The 20,381-nt window shown below is 44.4% G+C and overlaps 2 protein-coding genes across 3 annotated transcripts in view; one reads left to right on the top strand and one right to left on the bottom strand.

Moving 5' to 3' along the window:
• The first annotated feature begins 1,162 nt into the window (after window positions 1-1,162).
• Window positions 1,163-11,234, top strand: LOC129835415 (calcium-binding protein 2-like). 2 transcript variants are annotated; one of them, XM_055901062.1, is made up of 8 exons: window positions 1,163-1,239; window positions 4,687-4,785; window positions 6,076-6,211; window positions 7,215-7,245; window positions 7,606-7,749; window positions 8,531-8,640; window positions 9,007-9,154; window positions 10,853-11,234. In XM_055901062.1, the coding sequence occupies exons 2-8, from the start codon at window positions 4,688-4,690 to the stop codon at window positions 10,879-10,881; spliced, it is 696 nt and encodes a 231-aa protein (XP_055757037.1). In that variant the 5' UTR covers window positions 1,163-1,239; window position 4,687; the 3' UTR covers window positions 10,882-11,234. The 2 variants fall into 2 exon arrangements, with proteins under 2 accessions (XP_055757037.1, XP_055757038.1); XM_055901063.1 differs by lacking the exon at window positions 1,163-1,239 and adding an exon at window positions 4,420-4,509.
• A 1,237-nt stretch (window positions 11,235-12,471) lies between these two features.
• The window catches only part of LOC129835414 (tudor domain-containing protein 7B-like), a 32,440-nt gene continuing 24,530 nt past the window's right edge, over window positions 12,472-20,381 (bottom strand). The window contains exons 17-19 of the mRNA XM_055901061.1: window positions 17,437-17,620; window positions 16,792-16,952; window positions 12,472-15,945 (exon numbers count right to left, since the gene is read on the bottom strand). Coding sequence (XP_055757036.1) covers window positions 15,725-15,945; window positions 16,792-16,952; window positions 17,437-17,620 — 566 coding nt within the window. The 3' untranslated portion in view covers window positions 12,472-15,724. The remainder of the gene's footprint in view (window positions 15,946-16,791; window positions 16,953-17,436; window positions 17,621-20,381) is intronic.

Raw genomic sequence — 20,381 nt, 5'->3', positions numbered from 1 at the left:
CATTCGAATCTGTTAGAAAAATAAATCAACCTGGTTCCAAACCTTTTTCGCACTATGAAACAAGGTGTTTGAACCTAGATTAGACAATAAGCAAACATAAAAGCACAGAATAATAGCTATTGAATAATATGTATTCAACGTCACACACTATTAAAAAAAAGCACTTAAATGTACGTTTTTAAAATTATATTCGTAAGCACGTTTCATTGGTGAAAAAGTCGAACATTAGGTTCTGTTTTCCCGGGAAATAAGCTACTGTCAAAATCGAATACATGATAGATATCAATTATGACGTTAGGGTTCCTTGATAATGGCATTCTACTAAGTGTCCGAATTTCACGGGAAACAGAACCAAATATTACACTGGAATGCATTTATCACCCAAAGACAATGAAATCATTTCAGAACTGAAACATTTATTTTAATAAGAAGACGTGTCTGAGTTACAATGACATCCAAACGTTTCCATTATAATTATTTTGGGGAATTTATTACCAAAACAATTTTTTTTACAAAGAAGGTTTATTTGTTTAAATGTTACTTTTTTCTCTAATTTACAAGCCTAATTTTGCATAGGTCCCAATTCCCTATGGACCCTGATCAAAAGTAGTACACTATGTAGGGAATAGGGTGCCATTTCTCCAATCAAAAGTAGTGCACTATGTAGGGAATAGGGTGCCATTTCTCTAACTAAAGGTAGTGCACTATGTAGAGGTGCCATTTGGGACTAACCTTTTACTTCTGCCTGTCTTTCCTCCACAGGTATTTAGTATCCAGGAGCATGACCAGGAGTCCGACGGGGCCAAATGCCTCCACTCTGTACCCGACGACCCTGAGGTGAACCTGGGTGGCACCTCCAGTGTCCCGACCACCTCCATGCTCTTCCTCCACCGCGTGTCCATCCTGCAGGACCTCACTGAGGCACCAGACGACCAGGGCTCCCAGGCTTACCAGTGTGGCTTGTGTTGGCTGCCACTCCCCAGCCTTGCTGCCCACCAGGCCCACCTCCTGGTCAGCTGGACGTACAGCACAGGCTGTAACCGCATCTACAGTGACATGATCAGACTGAATCCGTCTCCTCTTCCTCCATTGGTATCTGAGGAGCCATCGCCACCCTCACCCAGCCCAGTCCACAATGACCAGTGGGACCAGTAGGCTGTCCCCGACAACCTTGAGGCCAAACTGGGATCGAGGTGAGGCGGCTACACTGACCACCTCCAGGCCCACTTCGTCTGCCAGGTCTGTGTGTTTTGTGAATATAAGCACATGACCAATCTCTGTTCTTTAATGTAACAAATGGACAATAAAGTTGTATTGTATTGAAGGTCTCCAATGAGGACTACCAGGGCTCTCAGGGCTATCAGGGCTATCAGGGCTACCAGGGCTACCAGGGCTCTGAGGGCTATCAGGGCTCTGAGGGCTGCCAGGGCTCTGAGGGCTACCAGGGCTCTGAGGGCTCTGAGGGCTCTGAGGGCTACCAGGTCACTGAGGGCTCTGAGGGCTACCAGGTCTCTGAGGGCTACCAGGGCTCTGAGGGCTACCAGGGCTCTGAGGGCTACCAGGGCTCTGAGAGCTCTGAGTGCTCTGAGGGCTCTGAGGGCTACCAGGGCTACCAGGGCTACCAGGGCTCTGAGGGCTCTGAGGGCTACCAGGTCTCTGAGGGCTCTGAGGGCTACCAGGGCTCTGAGAGCTCTGAGGGCTCTGAGGGCTACCAGGTCTCTGAGGGCTACCAGGTCTCTGAGGGCTACCAGGGCTCTGAGGGCTACCAGGGCTTTGAGAGCGCTGAGTGCTCTGAGGGCTCTGAGGGCTACCAGGTCTCTGAGGGCTGCCAGGGCTCTGAGGGCTCTGAGGGCTACCAGGTCTCTGAGGGCTCTGAGGGCTACCAGGGCTCTGAGAGCTCTGAGGGCTCTGAGTGCTACCAGGTCTCTGAGGGCTCTGAGGGCTACCAGGGCTCTGAGAGCTCTGAGGGCTCTGAGGGCTACCATGGCTCTGAGGGCTCTGAGGGCTACCAGGTTTCTGAGGACTACCAGGGCTCTCAGGGCTACCAGGGCTCTGAGGGCTCTGAGGGCTACCAGGTTTCTGAGGACTACCAGGGCTCTCAGGGCTACCAGGGCTCTGAGGGCTCAGGGCTACCAGTGTGCCCTGTGTCAGCTGCCCTTTTTTGGTTCTGGTGTGTTTTGCAGTTCACTTTTGACTTGGTATATACTTAAGCATAAATATTGTCTCTGCAGGGTTGGGGTCAATTCCATTTCAATTCAGTCAATTAAGGAAGCAAACTGAAATTCCAATTCTGTTTCCAATTTTTTTCTCATAGAAGGCAATGAGGTAAATTGGAATTGATGTCAAAATTTCAGTTTATTTCCTGTATTGACTGAATTGAAAAGGAATTGACCCCAACCCTGCATCTACACTAGGTAAACTACACCAACCCTGCATCTACACTAGGTAAACTACACCAACCCTGCCTCTACACTAGGTAAACTACACCAACCCTGCATCTACACTTGGTAAACTACACCAACCCTGCATCTACACTAGGTAAACTACACCAACCCTGCATCTACACTAGGTAAACTACACCAACCCTGCATCTACACTTGGTAAACTACACCAACCCTGCATCTACACTAGGTAAACTACACCAACCCTGCATCTACACTAGGTAAACTACACCAACCCTGCATCTACACTAGGTAAACTACACCAACCCTGCATCTACACTAGGTAAACTACACCAACCCTGCATCTACACTAGGTAAACTACACCAACCCTGCATCTACACTAGGTAAACTACACCAACCCTGCATCTACACTAGGTAAACTACACCAACCCTGCATCTACACTAGGTAAACTACACCAACCCTGCATCTACACTAGGTAAACTACACCAACACTGCATCTACACTAGGTAAACTACACCAACCCTGCATCTACACTAGGTAAACTACACCAACCCTGCATCTACACTAGGTAAACTACACCAACCCTGCATCTACACTAGGTAAACTACACCAACCCTGCATCTACACTAGGTAAACTACACCAACCCTGCATCTACACTAGGTAAACTACACCAACCCTGCATCTACACTAGGTAAACTACACCAACCCTGCATCTACACTAGGTAAACTACACCAACCCTGCATCTACACTAGGTAAACTACACCAACCCTGCATCTACACTAGGTAAACTACACCAACCCTGCATCTACACTAGGTAAACTACACCAACCCTGCATCTACACTAGGTAAACTACACCAACCCTGCATCTACACTAGGTAAACTACACCAACCCTGCATCTACACTAGGTAAACTACACCAACCCTGCATCTACACTAGGTAAACTACACCAACTCTGCATCTACACTAGGTAAACTACACCAACCCTGCATCTACACTAGGTAAACTACACCAACCCTGCATCTACACTAGGTAAACTACACCAACCCTGCATCTACACTAGGTAAACTACACCAACCCTGCATCTACACTAGGTAAACTACACCAACCCTGCATCTACACTAGGTAAACTACACCAACCCTGCATCTACACTAGGTAAACTACACCAACCCTGCATCTACACTAGGTAAACTACACCAACCCTGCATCTACACTAGGTAAACTACACCAACCCTGCATCTACACTAGATAAACTACACCAACCCTGCATCTACACTAGGTAAACTACACCAACCCTGCATCTACACTAGGTAAACTACACCAACCCTGCATCTACACTAGGTAAACTACACCAACCCTGCATCTACACTAGGTAAACTACACCAACCCTGCATCTACACTAGGTAAACTACACCCACCCTGCATCTACACTAGGTAAACTACACCAACCCTGCATCTACACTAGGTAAACTACACCAACCCTGCATCTACACTAGGTAAACTACACCAACCCTGCATCTACACTAGGTAAATACCAACTGAAAGAGGACTGTCAAATAAAAGGTTACCATACAGCTTATTAATGTGAATCCTATCTTACGTTTTTATTCATCAATTAATTTGCTCTGCATTTGATGAATTGAAACACAATTTAAATTAAACATCATTCATCTTTGTGCCTTTGACTTTGTGCACTGCTTCACTAAGTAAATTAGTTGTATCTGTCACACGCACGCGCACACTCACACACACGCACGCACGCGCACACACACACACGTTGTGACTGACAATGTGTGCGTGAGTGTGTGTATGACAGAGCCACAGTCAATCACACTCTGTCACGCGTGTTGTTTGGTTATCTGACCTAGACACATTTAGCCAGGTAATCACATGATAATACTCTCTGACGGATGGACGGAGGGAGGGAGGGAGGGAGGGAGGGAAGGAAGGAGGGAGGGAGGAAGGGAGGGAGGGAGGGAGGGATGAAGGAGAGGAGAGCAAGAGGACCCAATCCTGTCATTCACATTCCTGAAGGAGAAAGACTGCAGCTCTCTATCTCCTATTTCTTTCTTTAGTTTTTGGTTTTGTACCGGACAGCTGAAGGTAAGGACAACGCAGATCTTTGCACAAAATAGAAGGGGAGATTGGTTGATGACCTATGCCTTGACTGTGTATCCTTAAAGTAGGTGACACCTCTTTTTCCTCAGTGTGATTGGCTTGACTTGCATAGAATTTTTGTGAGTGTGTGACAACTGAGTAACTTTCCAAATTTTTCTCCAGGATGTCTAAGACCCCATCCACCACGTCTGCAGCCTCTGTAACCTCGGCAACGTCTGCAGCCTCTGTAACCTCGGCAACGTCTGCAGCCTCTACAGACAGGTAAGATCAATGTCTACATCTGAGACAGGGGAATTCACAGCAGGGAAAGACAGTGGCAATGTTGGGCAACAATAAAAAGTTATTGAGAGACATTGTCCCCGTACACACTGATATGTTACCTGAGGTTGACAAAGCGGTTGTGATACACCTGATGTTTTTGATGATGCCCAAAATAAAACAACACTATCAAGTGGTGTCTTCACCACGATACTTGGATCGTTTTGTTTTTGTTTTGTTGTTGCAGAAAATATCTCTGTTTTTATCACAGCTGTTGTGCCAAATGCGTTTTACATCAGTTGTAAAACTTTAATGTGTATGCGGGGCCATTGAGTGATGACCTTATTTCTATGCATTCACCCAATGGTGATTATGTTAAGTCAAGGTGGCAAGATGGTAAGTAAGTATCCTTGCACCATCGTTGGCATGTGTGAGCAAGAATGGCTCATAGAACGGCCATCTCCTGTTTCTGTAGTGTGAGGCAGCTTGATGTATAAGTACACCGCCTGGAGTGGACATGACGCTAGTCTATCTCCTGTTTCTGTAGTGTGAGGCAGCTTGATGAACAAGTACACCGCCTGGTGTGGACATGACTCTAGTCTATCTCCTGTTTTTTTAACGTGAGGCAGCTTGATGAACAAGTACACCGCCTGGAGTGGACATGATGCTAGTCTATCTCCTGTTTCTGTAGTGTGAGGCAGCTTGATGAACAAGTACACCACCTGGTGTGGACATGACTCTAGTCTATCTCCTGTTTCTTTAACGTGAGGCAGCTTGATGAACAAGTACACCGCCTGGAGTGGACATGATGCTAGTCTATCTCCTGTTTCTGTAGTGTGAGGCAGCTTGATGAACAAGTACACCACCTGGTGTGGACATGACTCTAGTCTATCTCCTGTTTCTGTAACGTGAGGCAGCTTGATGAACAAGTACACCGCCTGGAGTGGACATGACTCTAGTCTATCTCCTGTTTCTGTAGTGTGAGGCAGCTTGATGAACAAGTACACCGCCTGGAGTGGACATGATGCTAGTCTATCTCCTGTTTCTGTAACGTGAGGCAGCTTGATGAACAAGTACACCGCCTGGAGTGGACATGATGCCTGTCTAGTGCACAGCATTACCCCCAATCTATCTGCTTAATGCTGAGTGCCAAGCAGAGACGCATTGTCTCCCATTTTTACAGTCTTTTAGTGTTACTCCCAACCTTCCAATCTCAGGGTCAGGCCACTGAGTCGGTAAGATAGCGCTTGTCAATGTCTCTAATATGAACCCTTGTTGTCTCTTGGCTCCTAGCAAAGGTGGTAAATCCTCCCAGAAGTCCTCGGCCTCGGGTTCGGAGTCGGCTCCCAAGAAGGTGTCTAAGAAAGAGCAGAAGAGACAGGACATGGAGAAGATACACACCACCCTGCTCTGCAGCGTGTTTGGAGCGGTATACACACACACACCATAACAGCTACTTTACCCTTTAACCCCTAACCCATAATCCTGACCTATAACCCCACACCACTTAGTGAGCGACATGCTAGTCTAACAGCAGTCTGGTGTTTGGTGGGGAGTGAAAAGTCAGGGAAGCTGCTATTTTAGCTGAGCTTCTGATCTTTGCATGCCGATGTGTGTGAGTGCGTGTGAGTGCGTGCCAGTGCGTGCCTGCTTATCTGCCAGCATGCTACATCCGTGCCTGCCTGTGTGTACGACTGTGTGTGTGTGTGTGTGGGAGGGGGGGGGGGTAGTAATGATCCTTTAAGTTACACACACAGAGTAGTTATCCTCTCACCACTCATTAGGATTAAGGCTAGAAGATGCTGGAAGAGCATCGAACAAAAGGGGAAAGTTATACGGTTATTTTAATCATGTTTAGACCAATTGATGTGTGCATGTTTGCTGTTTTATGAACAATTGCTGTTGTCTTACTTTGAAATGTTTCTTGACATTGTGAAACGTAACCCGGGGACATCGATTAAGGAAATAATCATTCAGATCAGAACTTCAACTAGGTGGTATTGAGCATGCAGTGTGAGCATGTGGGCTGTGCGGATCAACACGCCACACACGTGGCGTGTTGATGAATGAGGTTGAAGGTTTTCCCAGAGAAACAGGATGGAACTCTTAATGATTTAATCCACCATGAGAAGGAAACGTCCTTAACTGTGCCTGTCCCCAATCCCTCACTAATTTACCTCACTACAGTACCAGAATGACCTCCTCTTACACAACAGTCTAAATCTCACATTTCCTGTCCTAAACTTCCAGCCATAAGCATCTGTTTTTGTCCCAACGTCTTCAAGGTTGCCCCTATACACATTATAGTACATGGGGATCTTTTGCAAGTCCTGCGCTATAATATTACACAAAATGTAAGCCTGGTTTAAGTATTGTCAGATAGTGTTGTTTCTCCCTCACTAAAACACCTCTCCCCTGCTGTCTTCCTTTAGGAGAGAGAGTTAGCTCAAGCTGAGTTGGATGGTGAGTTTTCTTAGCACAGTGATGTTGCGTATATAGTAGAATGCTTTATTTCAAGTAGGTTGACCAGTAGCACCACTCATTACATTGAGCTCGTATTACTCAAGTTAGGATTCAGCCAGACATTATATTTGTAAAAGGGGTGTAGCTTTGAGTCATCCATAGAAATAGCATGACTAGAATGGACAAAACGCCCCTCAGACCACGGAACTTTGACAGTACTACTGTCAGGGGTAGACTCAATATGGCCGTCAGCCCAGCCATCACAGAATGTTGACTTAAATGGGAATGTTCTTTCTAGTAATTCGACTTCCATGGTGTCATCATCACCTTCTGACCTCTAACATTTGGCGTTTGGGGCAGAGCTGGACTTTGCCTTCAAGGAGTTTGACTACGACTGCGACGGCTACCTGAACTACAAGGACGTGGCAGAGTGCATGAGGACCATGGGCTACATGCCCACTGAGATGGAGCTTCTGGAAATAGTACAACAGATTAAGATGAGGAGTGAGTGTCTTATAACTGTTATATAGCTGTTATGTACCTGTTATAACCTGTTACAGACCTGTTATAACCTGTTACAAACCTGTTATAACCTGTTACAGACCTGTTATAGACCTGTTATAACCTGTTACAGATCTGTTGTAACCTGTTACAGACCTGTTACAGACCTGTTATAGACCCGTTACAGACCTGTTATAGACCTTTTATAGACTGTTTTAACCTGTTACAGACCTGTTATAACCTGTTACAGACCAGTTATAGACCTGTTACAAACCTGTTATATACCTGTTACAGACCTGCTATAACCTGTTACAGACCTGTTATAACCTGTTATAGACCTGTTATAAATCTGTTACAGACCCGTTACAGACCCATTACAGACCTGTTAGACCCGTTACAGACCTGTTATAACCTGTTACAGACCTGTTATAACCCGTTATAGACCTGTTACAGACCTGTTATAGCCTGTTATAGACCTTTTATAACTTGTTCTAACTTGTTACAGACCTGTTATAGTTCTGCTGGAGATCAAGATGAGGATTGTGTGATATGACTGCTGAAGAGGGAGAAAGAGAGAGATGGAGAAAGACCGAGAGAAAGAGAGAGAGGAGAACAGATACAGACTCATGTCAATGTAGTGACATTACAACTGACAGAAACTGTTTCTCTATCTCATTGACTGAGGTTATTGACTCCACTAAACCCTCCTGTCCCGACTGTTGATTGGTGTGTTGGTCCAGTCCCTATCTGTGTCCTGATTGTTGATTGGTATGTTTCTCTGCAGTGGGCGGTCTGATGGACTTTGATGACTTCTGTGAGCTAATGGGTCCCAGGATAATGGGGGAGACTGTTGACATGCTGGGGCTGAAAGAGCTCAGATCAGCCTTCTCTCAGGTAAAAAATTGAGATTGGAACCAAAGGAAACTACAAATAAAAACACAGGCATTATAACTCAAACTTTCATCTTCCAGCGTTTACATCCTTGCATGATTGAGCTGACCTACTCTTCCTCAAATTCAGATTCAGCCCTCAACCAATATTAACTCACCTGTTTACTTAATCACCCCCATCCTCTCGTCCTCAACATCCTCTCCTCACCTCTCCCCTCACTTCTCCTCACCTCACCCCTCCTCTCACCCCTCCTCGCCTCACCACCTCTCCTCTCACTCCTCCTCGCCTCACCCCTCTCCCCTCCTCTCCTCACCCCTCCTCTCACGCCTCCTCGCCTCACCCCTCTCCCCTCCTCACCTCTCCTCTCAGTTTGACCAAGACTGTGATGGGAAAATCAGTCAGGATGAGATGAAGGAAGCGGTGAAGTGTTTTCTGGGGGAGAAACTAAAGAAAGGAGAGCTGGAAGATATCCTCAAGGAGATTGACATCAACGGAGATGGAAGCATCGACTTTGACGGTGAGGAGATAATTGTGCACACACACACACACACGTGGAGGAAATACTCAAAAACATTCAGGATACACACACAAAAGTACGATCACTTACAGTTCCAGTCAAAAGTTTGGATACACCTACTCATTCAAGGGTTTTTCTTTATTTTTTACTATATTCTACATTGTAGAATAATAGTGAAGACATCAAAACTATGAAATAACAAATATGGAATCATGTAGTAACCAAAAAAGTGTTAAATATATCCAAATATATTTTTGATTCTTCAAAGTAGCCACCCTTTGCCTTGATGACAGCTTTTCACACTCTGGCATTCTCTCAACCAGCTTCACCTTGGATTATTGTCCAACAGTCTGCTGAGCACTTGTTGGCTGCTTTTCCTTCACTCTGCGGTCCAACTCATCCCAAACCATCTCATTTGGGTTGAGGCCGAGTGATTGTGGAGGCCAGGTCATCTGATGTAGCACTCCATCACTCTCCTTCTTGGTCAAATAGCCCTTACACAGCATGGAGGTGTGTTGCATCATGGTCCTGTTGAAAAACAAATGATAGTCCCACAAAGCGCAAACCGGATGGGATGGTGTATCGCTGCAGAATGCTGCAGTAGCCATGTTGGTTAAGTGTGCCTTGAATTCTAAGTAAATCACAAACAGTGTCACCAGCAAAGCACCCCCACACCATCAGACCACCTCCTCCTTGCTTCATGGTGGGAACCACACATGCGGAGATCATCCGTTCACCTACTCCGCGTTTCACAAAGACACGGCGGTTGGAACCAAAAATCTAAAATTTGGACTCATCAGAACAAAGGACAGATTTTAACCTGTCTAATGTCCATTGCTCTTGTTTCTTGGCCCAAGCAAGTCTTCTTCTTATTTGTGTCCTTTAGTAGTGGATTCTTTGTAGCAATTCAACTATGAAGACCTGATTCACGCAGTCTCCTCTGAACAGTTGTTGTTGAAATGTGTCTGTTACTTGAACTCTGTGAAGCATTTATTTGGGCTGCAATTTCTGAGGCTGGTAACTCTAATGAACTTTTCCTCTGCAGCAGAGGTAAGTCTGGGTCTTCCTTTCCTGTGGTGTTCCTCATGAGAGCCAGTTTCATCATAGCGCTTGATGGTTTTTTTACGACTGCACTTGAAGAAACTTTCAAAGTTTTTGAAATTGTCCGGATTGACTGACCTTCATGTCTTAAAGTAATGATGGACTGTCATTTATCTTTGCTTATTTGAGCTGTTCTTGCCCTAATATGGACTTTTACCTATCTTCTGTATACCACCCCTACCTTGTCACAACACAACTGATTGGCTCAAACGCATTAAGAAGGAAAGAAATTCCACAAATTAACTTAAGAAAAAACACCTGTTAATTGAAGTGCATTCCAGGCAACTACCCCATGAAGCTGGTTGAGAGAATGCCAAGAGTGTGCAAAGCTGTCATCACGGCGAAGGGTGGCTACTTTGAAGAATCTGAAATATATGTTGATTTGTTTAATACTTTTTTTTGGTTACTACATGATTCGATATGTGTTATTTCCTAGTTTTGATGTCTTCACTATTATTCCACAATGTAGAAAATAGTAAAAATAAAGAAAATCCCTGGAATGAGTAGGTGTGTCCAAACCTTTGACTGGTACACACACAAAATTCTCTAACGCAGTGGTGGCCAAACATGCTGTGGCCTTTCTAATTTCCCTCCCAGAGTTCGTCATGATTCTGTCCATTCGATAAGCGCTGGAAGACCTGAGAGGACGCTATCGTTTTAATGAATCTTGTTAGACTAAGACAAGATAACATTGTATGTGTGCATCTGTGTGTACTACTACACTTGTACTACCATTTAAAAGTTTGGGGTCACTTAGAAATGTCCTTGTTTTTGAAAGAAAAGCCATTTTTTTGTCAATTAAAATAACATGAAATTGATCAGAAATAGAGTGTAGACATGGTTGATGTTGTAAATGACTATTGTAGCTGGAAACGGCTGATTTTTAATGGAATATTTACATAGGTGTACAAAGGCCCACTATCAGCAACCATCACTCCTGTGTTCCAATGGCACATTGCGTTAGCTAATCCAAGTTTGTCATTTTAAAAGGCTAATTGATCATTAGAAAACCCTTTTGTAATTATGTTAGCACAGCTGAAAACTGTTGTGCTGATTAAAGAAGCAATACAACTGGCCTTCTTTAGACGAGTTTAGTATCTGGAGCATCAGCATTTGTGGGTTCAATTACATGCTCAGAATGGCTAGAAACAAAGAACTTTATTTTGAAACTCGTCAGTCTATTCTTGTTCTGAGAAATGAATGCCATTCCATGCAAGAAATCTCCAAGAAACTGAAGATCTCGTATAACGCTGTGTACTACTCCCTTCACAGAACAGCGCAAACTGGCGCTAACCAGAATAGAAAGAGGAATGGGAGGCCCCAGTGCACAACTGAGCAAGTGGACAAGTACATTAGAGTGTCCAGTTTGAGAAATAGACGCCTCACAAGTCCTCAACTGGTAGCTTCATTAAATAGTACCCACAAAACACCAGGCTCAACGTCAGCAGTGAAGAGGCGACTCCGGGATGCTGGCCTTCTAGGCAGAGTTGCAAAGAAAAAGCCATATCCAGACTGGCCAATAAAAATAAAATATTAAGATGGGCAAAAGAACACAGACACTGGACAGAGGAACTGAGACCAGTGTTTTACGGGTACTATTTAATGAAGCTGCCAGTTGAGGACTTGTGAGGCGTCTGTTTCTCAAACTAGACACTAATGTACTTGCTCAGTTGTGCACCGGGGCCTCCCACTCTATCTATTATGGTTAAAGCCAGTTTGCGCTGTTCTGTGAAGGGATTAGTACACAGCGTTGTACGAGATCTTCAGTTTCATGGCAATTTCTCGCATGAAATAGCCTTCATTTCTCAGAACAAGAATAGACTGACGAGTTTCAAAATAAAGTTATTTGTTTCTGGCCATTTTGATCCTGTAATCAAACCCACAAATGCTAATGCTCCAGATACTCAACTAGTTTAAAGAAGGCCAGTTTTATTGCTTATTTAATCAGGACAACAGTTTTCAGCTGTGCTAACATAATTGCAAAAGGGTTTTCTAATGATCGATTGGCCTTTTAAAATAATAAACTACACGTGTTTGTGTCAGTATGTATGCTACAAGATCATATCCATGCCTAATGATGTAATGTGTATATCAGATCTAAGGATGAGATGTACTCCTCCCTCCTCTCATCTCCTCACCCCTCCTGCTCCCCATCCTCTCAGTTCTGTTCTCTCCTCTATACCCGGTCACTGAGAAAAGACATGAAGGTGTGCACGTTGGGAAAGAGTATGAACTTTAATGTATTTGGGTTACTTATCAATTTATTGACACTGATGTGATATGACATGTAGATAAGTTACCATATTGCTATTTTAATAAAGAGTTTCAATTCCATTATGAGTGACAACTAGACAAAAAAAAAAAAGTTATGTTTTCTTTCTGTCTCAGTATTAACTTTACTTCTGCAAACAACTTGGCAAAGTTGACCCTTTAACTTTATTTCTAAAACATTTTACATACTGTATGCAGTCAACCTCAAGTCTAAATGTCAACGAAAAGAAAACCAATACCCTTAAAGGGATAGTTCAGCAATTTTATATATTTTTGTTTCCTCCCCATGAAAGCAGTGTATTTTAACAAAACCAAAGTGTGGATTAGTCATTACTTGTCTGTAGACTGATTTCAAAGTTAGGAAAAAAATATCTAAATATGTAAAAATTGCTGAATTACCCCTTAACGCCAAGTAGATATTCTGTTCTCAGCTAAACTCCAGCCAAACCATCACTCAAACGGTAACTCAACAATTCAGCAAAATGTCCAACATATCGTGCAGCGTATCTAGAGTCAGGAGTTTTTCCTGATCATGGAAGACTTTGGGCCCTATAATGAAGTACTAGCCTGATACTGTAACAAACTATAGAGTTTTTCTCACAGAACACATGGCCAGAAAAATCACCTGGCCCCTAAGGATATCTGCAGAAAGTCTTGTCGTCCGACACAAATTCAACACTTGAAAAATAAATAAATGAAAACCCACTTTTATTTTTTCCCCAACCGATCTAAGTCACATGAGCGGGAAACAGAAATAACAATAGCTTCTTTGCATCATCAACTGACTAGAGGCAATATATTTCTAGAGACAGTTCAGCGATTTTACCTTCAAAAGCAGTCTATGGACCAAAGGAATTGCTGAACTATCCCTTTAACTACGTTTTGTAAACCTTCATGACGTCAGACGGAAGTGTACAGGTCTCGGTAAAGGCCTTCATACTGTAACTGTCTTAATTAACAACAGTCTTTGATAAGTTGAGTTACAGTGCATTCGGAGAGTAATCACACACCTTGACTTTTTCCACATTTTGTTACGTTACAGCCTTTGTTTTTTTCCCCCTTATCAGTCTGTCATTATACATTATAGTGTGTAAAGCAAAAACAGGTTTATAAATGTTTGCATATTTATAAAAAATAAAAAACTGAAATATTACATTTAAATAAGTATTCAGACCCTTTACTCAGTACTTTGTTGAAGCACCGCCGGCAGTGATTACAGCCTCAAGTCTTCTTGGGTATGCGGTACAAGATTTGGCACACCTGTATGGTGAGTTTTTCCCATTCCTCTCAAACTCTGTCAGGTTGGATGGGGAGCATCGCTGCACAGCTATTTTCAGGTCTCTCCAGAAATGTTCGATCGGGTTCAAGTCTGGGCTCTGGCTGGGCGACTCAAGGACATTCAGAGATTTGTCCCAAAGCCACTCCTGCATTGTCTTGGTTGTGTGCTTAGGATCATTGTCCTATTGGAAGGTGAACCGTCACCCCAGTCTGAGGTCCTGAGCAGGTTTTCATCAAGGATCTCTCTGTACTTTGCTCCGTTCATCTTTCCCTCAATCCTGACTAGTTTCTCAGTCCCTGCTGCTGAAAAACATCCCCACAGCATGATGCTGCCACCACCATGCTTCACCGTAGGGATGGTGCCAGGTTTCCTCCAGACGTGATGCTTGCCATTCAGGCCAAAAAGAGTTCAATCTTAGTTTCATCAGACCAGAGAATCTTGTTTCTCATAGTCCTTTAGGTGCCCTTTGGCAAACTCTAAGCGGGCTGTCATGTGCCTTTTACTGAGGAGTGCCTTCCGTCTGGCCACTCTACCATAAAGGCCTGACTGGTGGAGTGCTGCAGAGATGGTTGTCCTTCTGGAAGGTTCTCCCATCTCCACAGAGGAACTCTGTAGCTGTCGGAGTGATCATCGGGTTCTTGGTCATCTCCCTGACCAAGGCCCTTCTCCCCGATTGCTCAGTTTGGCCAGGCAGCCAGCTCTAGGAAGAGTCTTGGTGGTTCCAAACTTCTTCCATTTAAGAATGATGGAGGCCACAGTGTTCGTGGGGACCTTCAATGCTGCAGAAATGTTTCAGTACCCTTCCCCAGATCTGTGCCTCAACACAATTATGTCTCGGAGCTCTACGGACAATTCCTGCGATCTCATGGCTTGGTTTTTGCTCTGACATGCACTGTCAACTGTGGGACGTTATATAGACAGGTGTGTGCCTTTCCAAACATGTCCAATCAATATAATTGACCACAGGGGGACTCCAATCAAGTTGTAGAAACATGTTAAGGATTATCAATGGAAACAGGATGCACCTGAGCTCAATTTCATGTTTCATAGCAAAGGGTCTGAATACTATTGAAATAAGGCATTTCGTTTTTTATTTTTAATAAATTAGCAAACATTTAAAAAAAGCTGTTTTGCTTTGTCATTATCGGGTATTGTGTGAAAATTGATGATAAAAATATATATTTAATACATTTTAGAATAAGGCTGTAACGTAACAAAATGTGGAAAAGGTCAAGGGGTCTGAATACTTTTCGAATGCACTGTAAATACGTTTTTTGCGTTGATTGTTAATGCAGCTTATGTGTCACAAACATATTTATTTCCATAATTTGTTTCTAACTAGAGGAACACTAATGTGTTTCCCAAAGCCTTCGTAGCTACATTATCTCTCCACAATCCAGTCAAGGAGCGAAATTTGTCAAATGTAGGACTTTGCTGTTCTACGGAGGGGCTTGAGTCAAGAAAACAAAAGTACCATATGAGCGAAGGCGTCAGGAAACCCATCCCATATCAGGGCTAGACATTCAACAGATTATGACAACTCCTCTGTGGGGCAAAGCTTTTAGGGAAGTCGGCACGATGGGGATATTATTGAGCTTTTGATCAGAATGCCATCCCATACTGTGAGCGAGAGTGTGTTTCACTGTGTCCCCCCACTCTCAAGCACAACAAGTCCAAGTCACAAGTCTCCTCTCCTTCCAACTGTCTCCCATTGTAACGGCAACAGGCGTTCTGGTTTCTCATAGCAACATCCGTAGAAATGTCCAGCATCCAACTACACTTAGGTATCCAAAACAAATGTTTATACTTTATTATATAAATATATATTTTTTTTAAACATTTGTTTTGAATAGACCTACCTAGTTGTTCCTGCCATAACCAGCACTCTAGATGCACTGTTGTGCACAGGGTTGATCTAACTACACTTCTTTGGTGAGTTCGTCATCGAACTCGACCATGATGTCGTGAACCCAGATGTCCCTCTCCTCCTGCGAGGTGTCAACCAGGAAGACGGTCAACTTCCTGTCCCAGGGGTGATACGCTTCCTGTACGGCCTCCAGCTGAGCCACCAGCGGCTTCTTCTCCACATGGTTCCGGAACAAGATGGAAGCCTCCTCCGACCACTGCCTCTGTTTCACTCCTATTGGTGGAGGGGAAAGTAATGTTAATCAACAACAACAAAAGCAGAACACAATGGAAGCCTCCTCCAACCAGAAATGTTAGCCAATCAACAAGCTTCATATGAAAAAAGCTATCCTCAGAATTATGTATGACAAATAAGCAAGTCAAAATTTTAATTTCACGAAATGGGGAAAAAAAAGTTAGGTAAAACATTTATATCACATATCTTTTAAACCAGGGGTGTCAAACTAATTTTCTCCCAGGGGCAGAATTCGATCTTCAACAAGGTCCGGAGGGCCACACTGAAAATGTCCTCGTGGTCATAAATAGCAAAAAAATTGGGGAATTTTCTATGCTCCCTGACAGTCTAGGTTTAATTTCGGTGATAATTAGGGAGGTATAAAAACGGTTTAAATATAAGTCCATTATCCTTTCTACACAGTTTAAATGTGGTTTTAATCCATTTAAATTAGTTCCCCCGTCCACCAAAAACAACAAAACAGTTCCCCCTCGTGGGCCGGATCCGGCCCGTATGTGTGACACCCCTGCTCTAAACTCATAACTCACACTGAATGAATTTCTCAGTTCAGTTGCTATCCTGGCCACCAGAGGACTCCCTACTCAAACAATCTGTATGCTCATAACTAATGGACTTCTCTAGACATTAACAAGCTCAAGGACCATGTGACACATGTAGAGATGCTTCCAGAGGTATTTGTTCACAACAACACAGCCATATAAGGGACATAACTCTTTTTCCAAAATGTGCAGATCAGAAGAACCACTTGTTGCTGATTCTTTTGCAGTCTGGGTGCATTACGAAGTCTACGCTATATGGTTGCCTGGGGCAACTCTCCTTAGTTACCTGCGAGTTGTGCGGTGATGCCCTGGAATGGTAGCTGTCGGAACTCCTGTATGAGGGGGCGGAGCTGTGTGCCGCTGACCAGCTCATGTTTACCATAGTCCAGTTCATAGACCGACATCAGACCATTGGTCAACACCCCCTTCACCAGCACACGGTGCCAACTGGGAGGGCACAGAGAGGTCAATTAATCAAGTTAATTCAATCAAGAGGTTTGTTAATTCAAGTTCATCCTTAGCCTGGGTGCCCAATTTAGTACACTGTTAATGAATGCAGTCAGACTATCTTACTAGAAGACCTACCCAAATCCCTCATACACACTCCCAGGCTACAGTGGCCCAACACACTCCCGGGCTACAGTGGCCCAACACACTCCCGGGCTACAGTGGCCCAACACACTCCCGGGCTACAGTGGCCCAACACACTCCCGGGCTACAGTGGCCCAACACACTCCCGGGCTACAGTGGCCCAACACACTCCCGGGCTACAGTGGCCCAACACACTCCCGGGCTACAGTGGCCCAACACACTCCCGGGCTACAGTGGCCCAACACACTCCTGGGCTACAGTGGCCCAACACACTCCCAACACACATTAACCCCCCCCCCCCGAAATGCCACCCGCTCCCATCCACTACCAACATACTTACTTGTTCTCTACTTTGGCAGCATATATCTGGTTCTTCTCCCCTTTGAGAGGCTTCTCCTCTGTTTTATTATAGTACAGGATCATCTCTTCCATCAGAACTACCAGCTTGTACATATCTCTCCAAGGTTGCACTACGAAGTGGCCCGGATGACACGCCACCGACACATAGATATCCATGTTATGACCTGCAGCAGAGACAGATTTAGGGAGAGTTTGGACCATGTAATTACATATAGAACACTAGAATTGACTTTGGCATCCTAGCAACATGATTAAATATTGGCCATCTTGGTCAGGAAAACTTGGTCAGGTAACTGATCAAATGTTAAAATATTGTATAAAACAATGCATTTGTAGATACAGTCAGATCCCAAATGATTGCAACCTTTTTTTTGTTGCTCATCTTTAATCAAGGGTGCCAATAATTTGGGAACTCGCTGTATATGTGGACAGTAGGGAATTCTCAAAGGTGCTGACATGGTGTCTGTTCTAAAATATTCCCTACATAGTGAACTATGTAATAATAATAATAATGGCGCCGAAGGGGTGGCTGCCGTTTCATGAGCTCCTAACCAACTGTGCTATTTTCTTCCCCCCCCCCCCCCCCCCCCCCTCGCATTGTTTGTAACTTATTTTATACATTAAGTTGCTGCTACTGTCTCTTAAGACCGAAAAGAGCTTCTGGACATCAGAACAGCGATTACTCACCTCCAACTGGACAAAGATTTTTTCTTTAATGAGCCCGACGGGAAGGATATACTGCTTTCCGGAAAACAGTTTGCGTGAAGAAAAGGCGGAGATACAGAGGGAGAAGGTCGGGACGCCTTGTTAGGATTAGTAGGCGAGTGAGTAAATCACCATTACCATCGGTTCTATTGGCGAACATGCAATCACTGGAAAACAAACTCAAAGATCTACTGTCGAGACTATCCTACCAACGGGACATTAAAAACTAATATTTTGTGCGTCACCGAGTCGTGGCTGAGCGACGACGCGGATAATATAGAGCTGGCTGGGTTTTCCGTGCATTGGCAGGACAGAGCAGCTACGTCTGGTAAGACGAGGGGCAGGGTGTGTGTCTATTTGTCAATAACTGCTGGTGCACAATGTATAATATTAAAGAAGTCTCGAGGTATTGCTCGGCTGAGGTAGAGTACCTCATGATAAGCTGTAGAACACACTATATTATTCGTATCCGTATATTTAGCACCACAGACCGATGCTGGCACTAAGAGCGCACTCAACCGACTCTATCAGGCCATAAGCAAACAAGAAAATGCTCACCCAGAAGCGGCGCTCCTAGTGGCCGGGGCTTTAATAGAGACAAACAAATCTGTTTTACCTCATTTCTACCAGCATGTCACATGTGCAACCAGGTCTTGAAAATTCAAGACCACCTTTTCTCCACACACAGAGACACTTACAAAGCTCTCCCTCACCATCCATTTGGCAAGTCTGACCATAATTATATTCTCCTGATTCCTGCATACAAACAAAAACTAAAGCAGGAAGAACCAGTGACTCACTCAATACGGAAGTGGTAAGATGACGCGGATGCTACTCTCCAGGACAGTTTTGCTAGCACAGACTGGAATATGTTCCGTGATTCATCCAATGGCATTGAGGAGTACACCACCTCAGTCACCGGCTTCATCAATAAGTGCATTGACGACTTCATCCCTACAGTGACCGTACATACATATCTCAACCAGAAGCAATGGATTACAGGCAACATCTGCACCGAAATAAAGGCTAGATCCTGCCGATTTCAAGGAGCGTGATACTAATCCGGATGCTTATAAGAAGTCCCGCTATTCCTTTAGACGAACCATCAAACAGGCAAAGCCAGACAGATTACCAGGACATGTACTCAGAGCACGCGTGGACCATCTGGCAAGTGTCTTCACTGACATTTTCAATCTCTCCCTGACCAAGTCTGTAATACCCACATATTTCAAGCAGACCACCATAGTCCCTGTGCCCCAGAATCCGAAGGTAACCTGCCTAAATGACTACCGCCCCGTAGCACTCACGTCAGTAGCTATGAAGTGCTTTGAAAGGCTGGTCATGGCTCACATCAACACCATCATCCCGGAAACCCTAGACCCACTCCAATTCGCATACCGCCACAACAGATCCACAGGTGACGTAATCTCAATCCCACGCCGCACTGCCCTTTCCCACCTGGACAAAAGGAACACCTATGTGAAAATGCTGTTAATGTCTTACGGATGAGGGGTAGTATTGAGTAGCTTGGATGAATAAGGTGCCCAGAGTAAACTGCCTGCTACTCAGGCCCAGAAGCTAAGATAAGCATATTATTAGTAGATTTGGATAGAAAACACTGACGTTTCTAAAACTGTTTGAATGATGTCTGTGAGTATAACAGAACTCATATGGCAGGCAAAACCTGAGAAAAAAATGCAACCAGGAAGTGGGAAATCTGAGGTTTGTAAGTTTTCAAGTCTTTGCCTATCCAATATACAGTGGGAATTTGGTCCGATTGCACTTCCTAAAGCTTCCACTAGATGTCATCAGTCTTTTGAACCTTGTTTCAGGCTTCTACTGTGAAGGGGGAGAGAATAAGAGCCGTTTCAATCAGGTGTCTGGCAGAATGCCATGAGCTCAGTTAGGCGCGCGCCCGTGAGAGCCAGGTTAGATGGGGAACGTCGTTGCACAGCTATTTTAAGGTCTCTCTAAAGATGTTCGATCGGGTTCAAGTCCGAGCTCTGGCTGGGCCACTCAAGGACATTCAGAGACTTGTCTCAAGCGACTCCTGTGTTGTCTTGGCTGTGTGCTTAGGGTCGTTGTCCTGTTGAAAGGTGAACCCTGTTGGAAGGTGAGCGCTCTAGAGCAGGTTTTCATCAAGGATCTCTGTACTTTGCTCCATTCATCTTTTCCTCGATCCTGACTAGTCTCCCAGTCCCTGCCACTGAAAAACATCCC

This window comes from Salvelinus fontinalis, chromosome 36 (assembly GCF_029448725.1).
Source record: "Salvelinus fontinalis isolate EN_2023a chromosome 36, ASM2944872v1, whole genome shotgun sequence".
In the NCBI taxonomy this organism is placed as follows: domain Eukaryota; kingdom Metazoa; phylum Chordata; class Actinopteri; order Salmoniformes; family Salmonidae; genus Salvelinus; species Salvelinus fontinalis.
The sequence above is the reverse complement of the archived record's forward strand: the minus strand, read 5'-3'. Positions and strand labels throughout refer to the sequence as shown.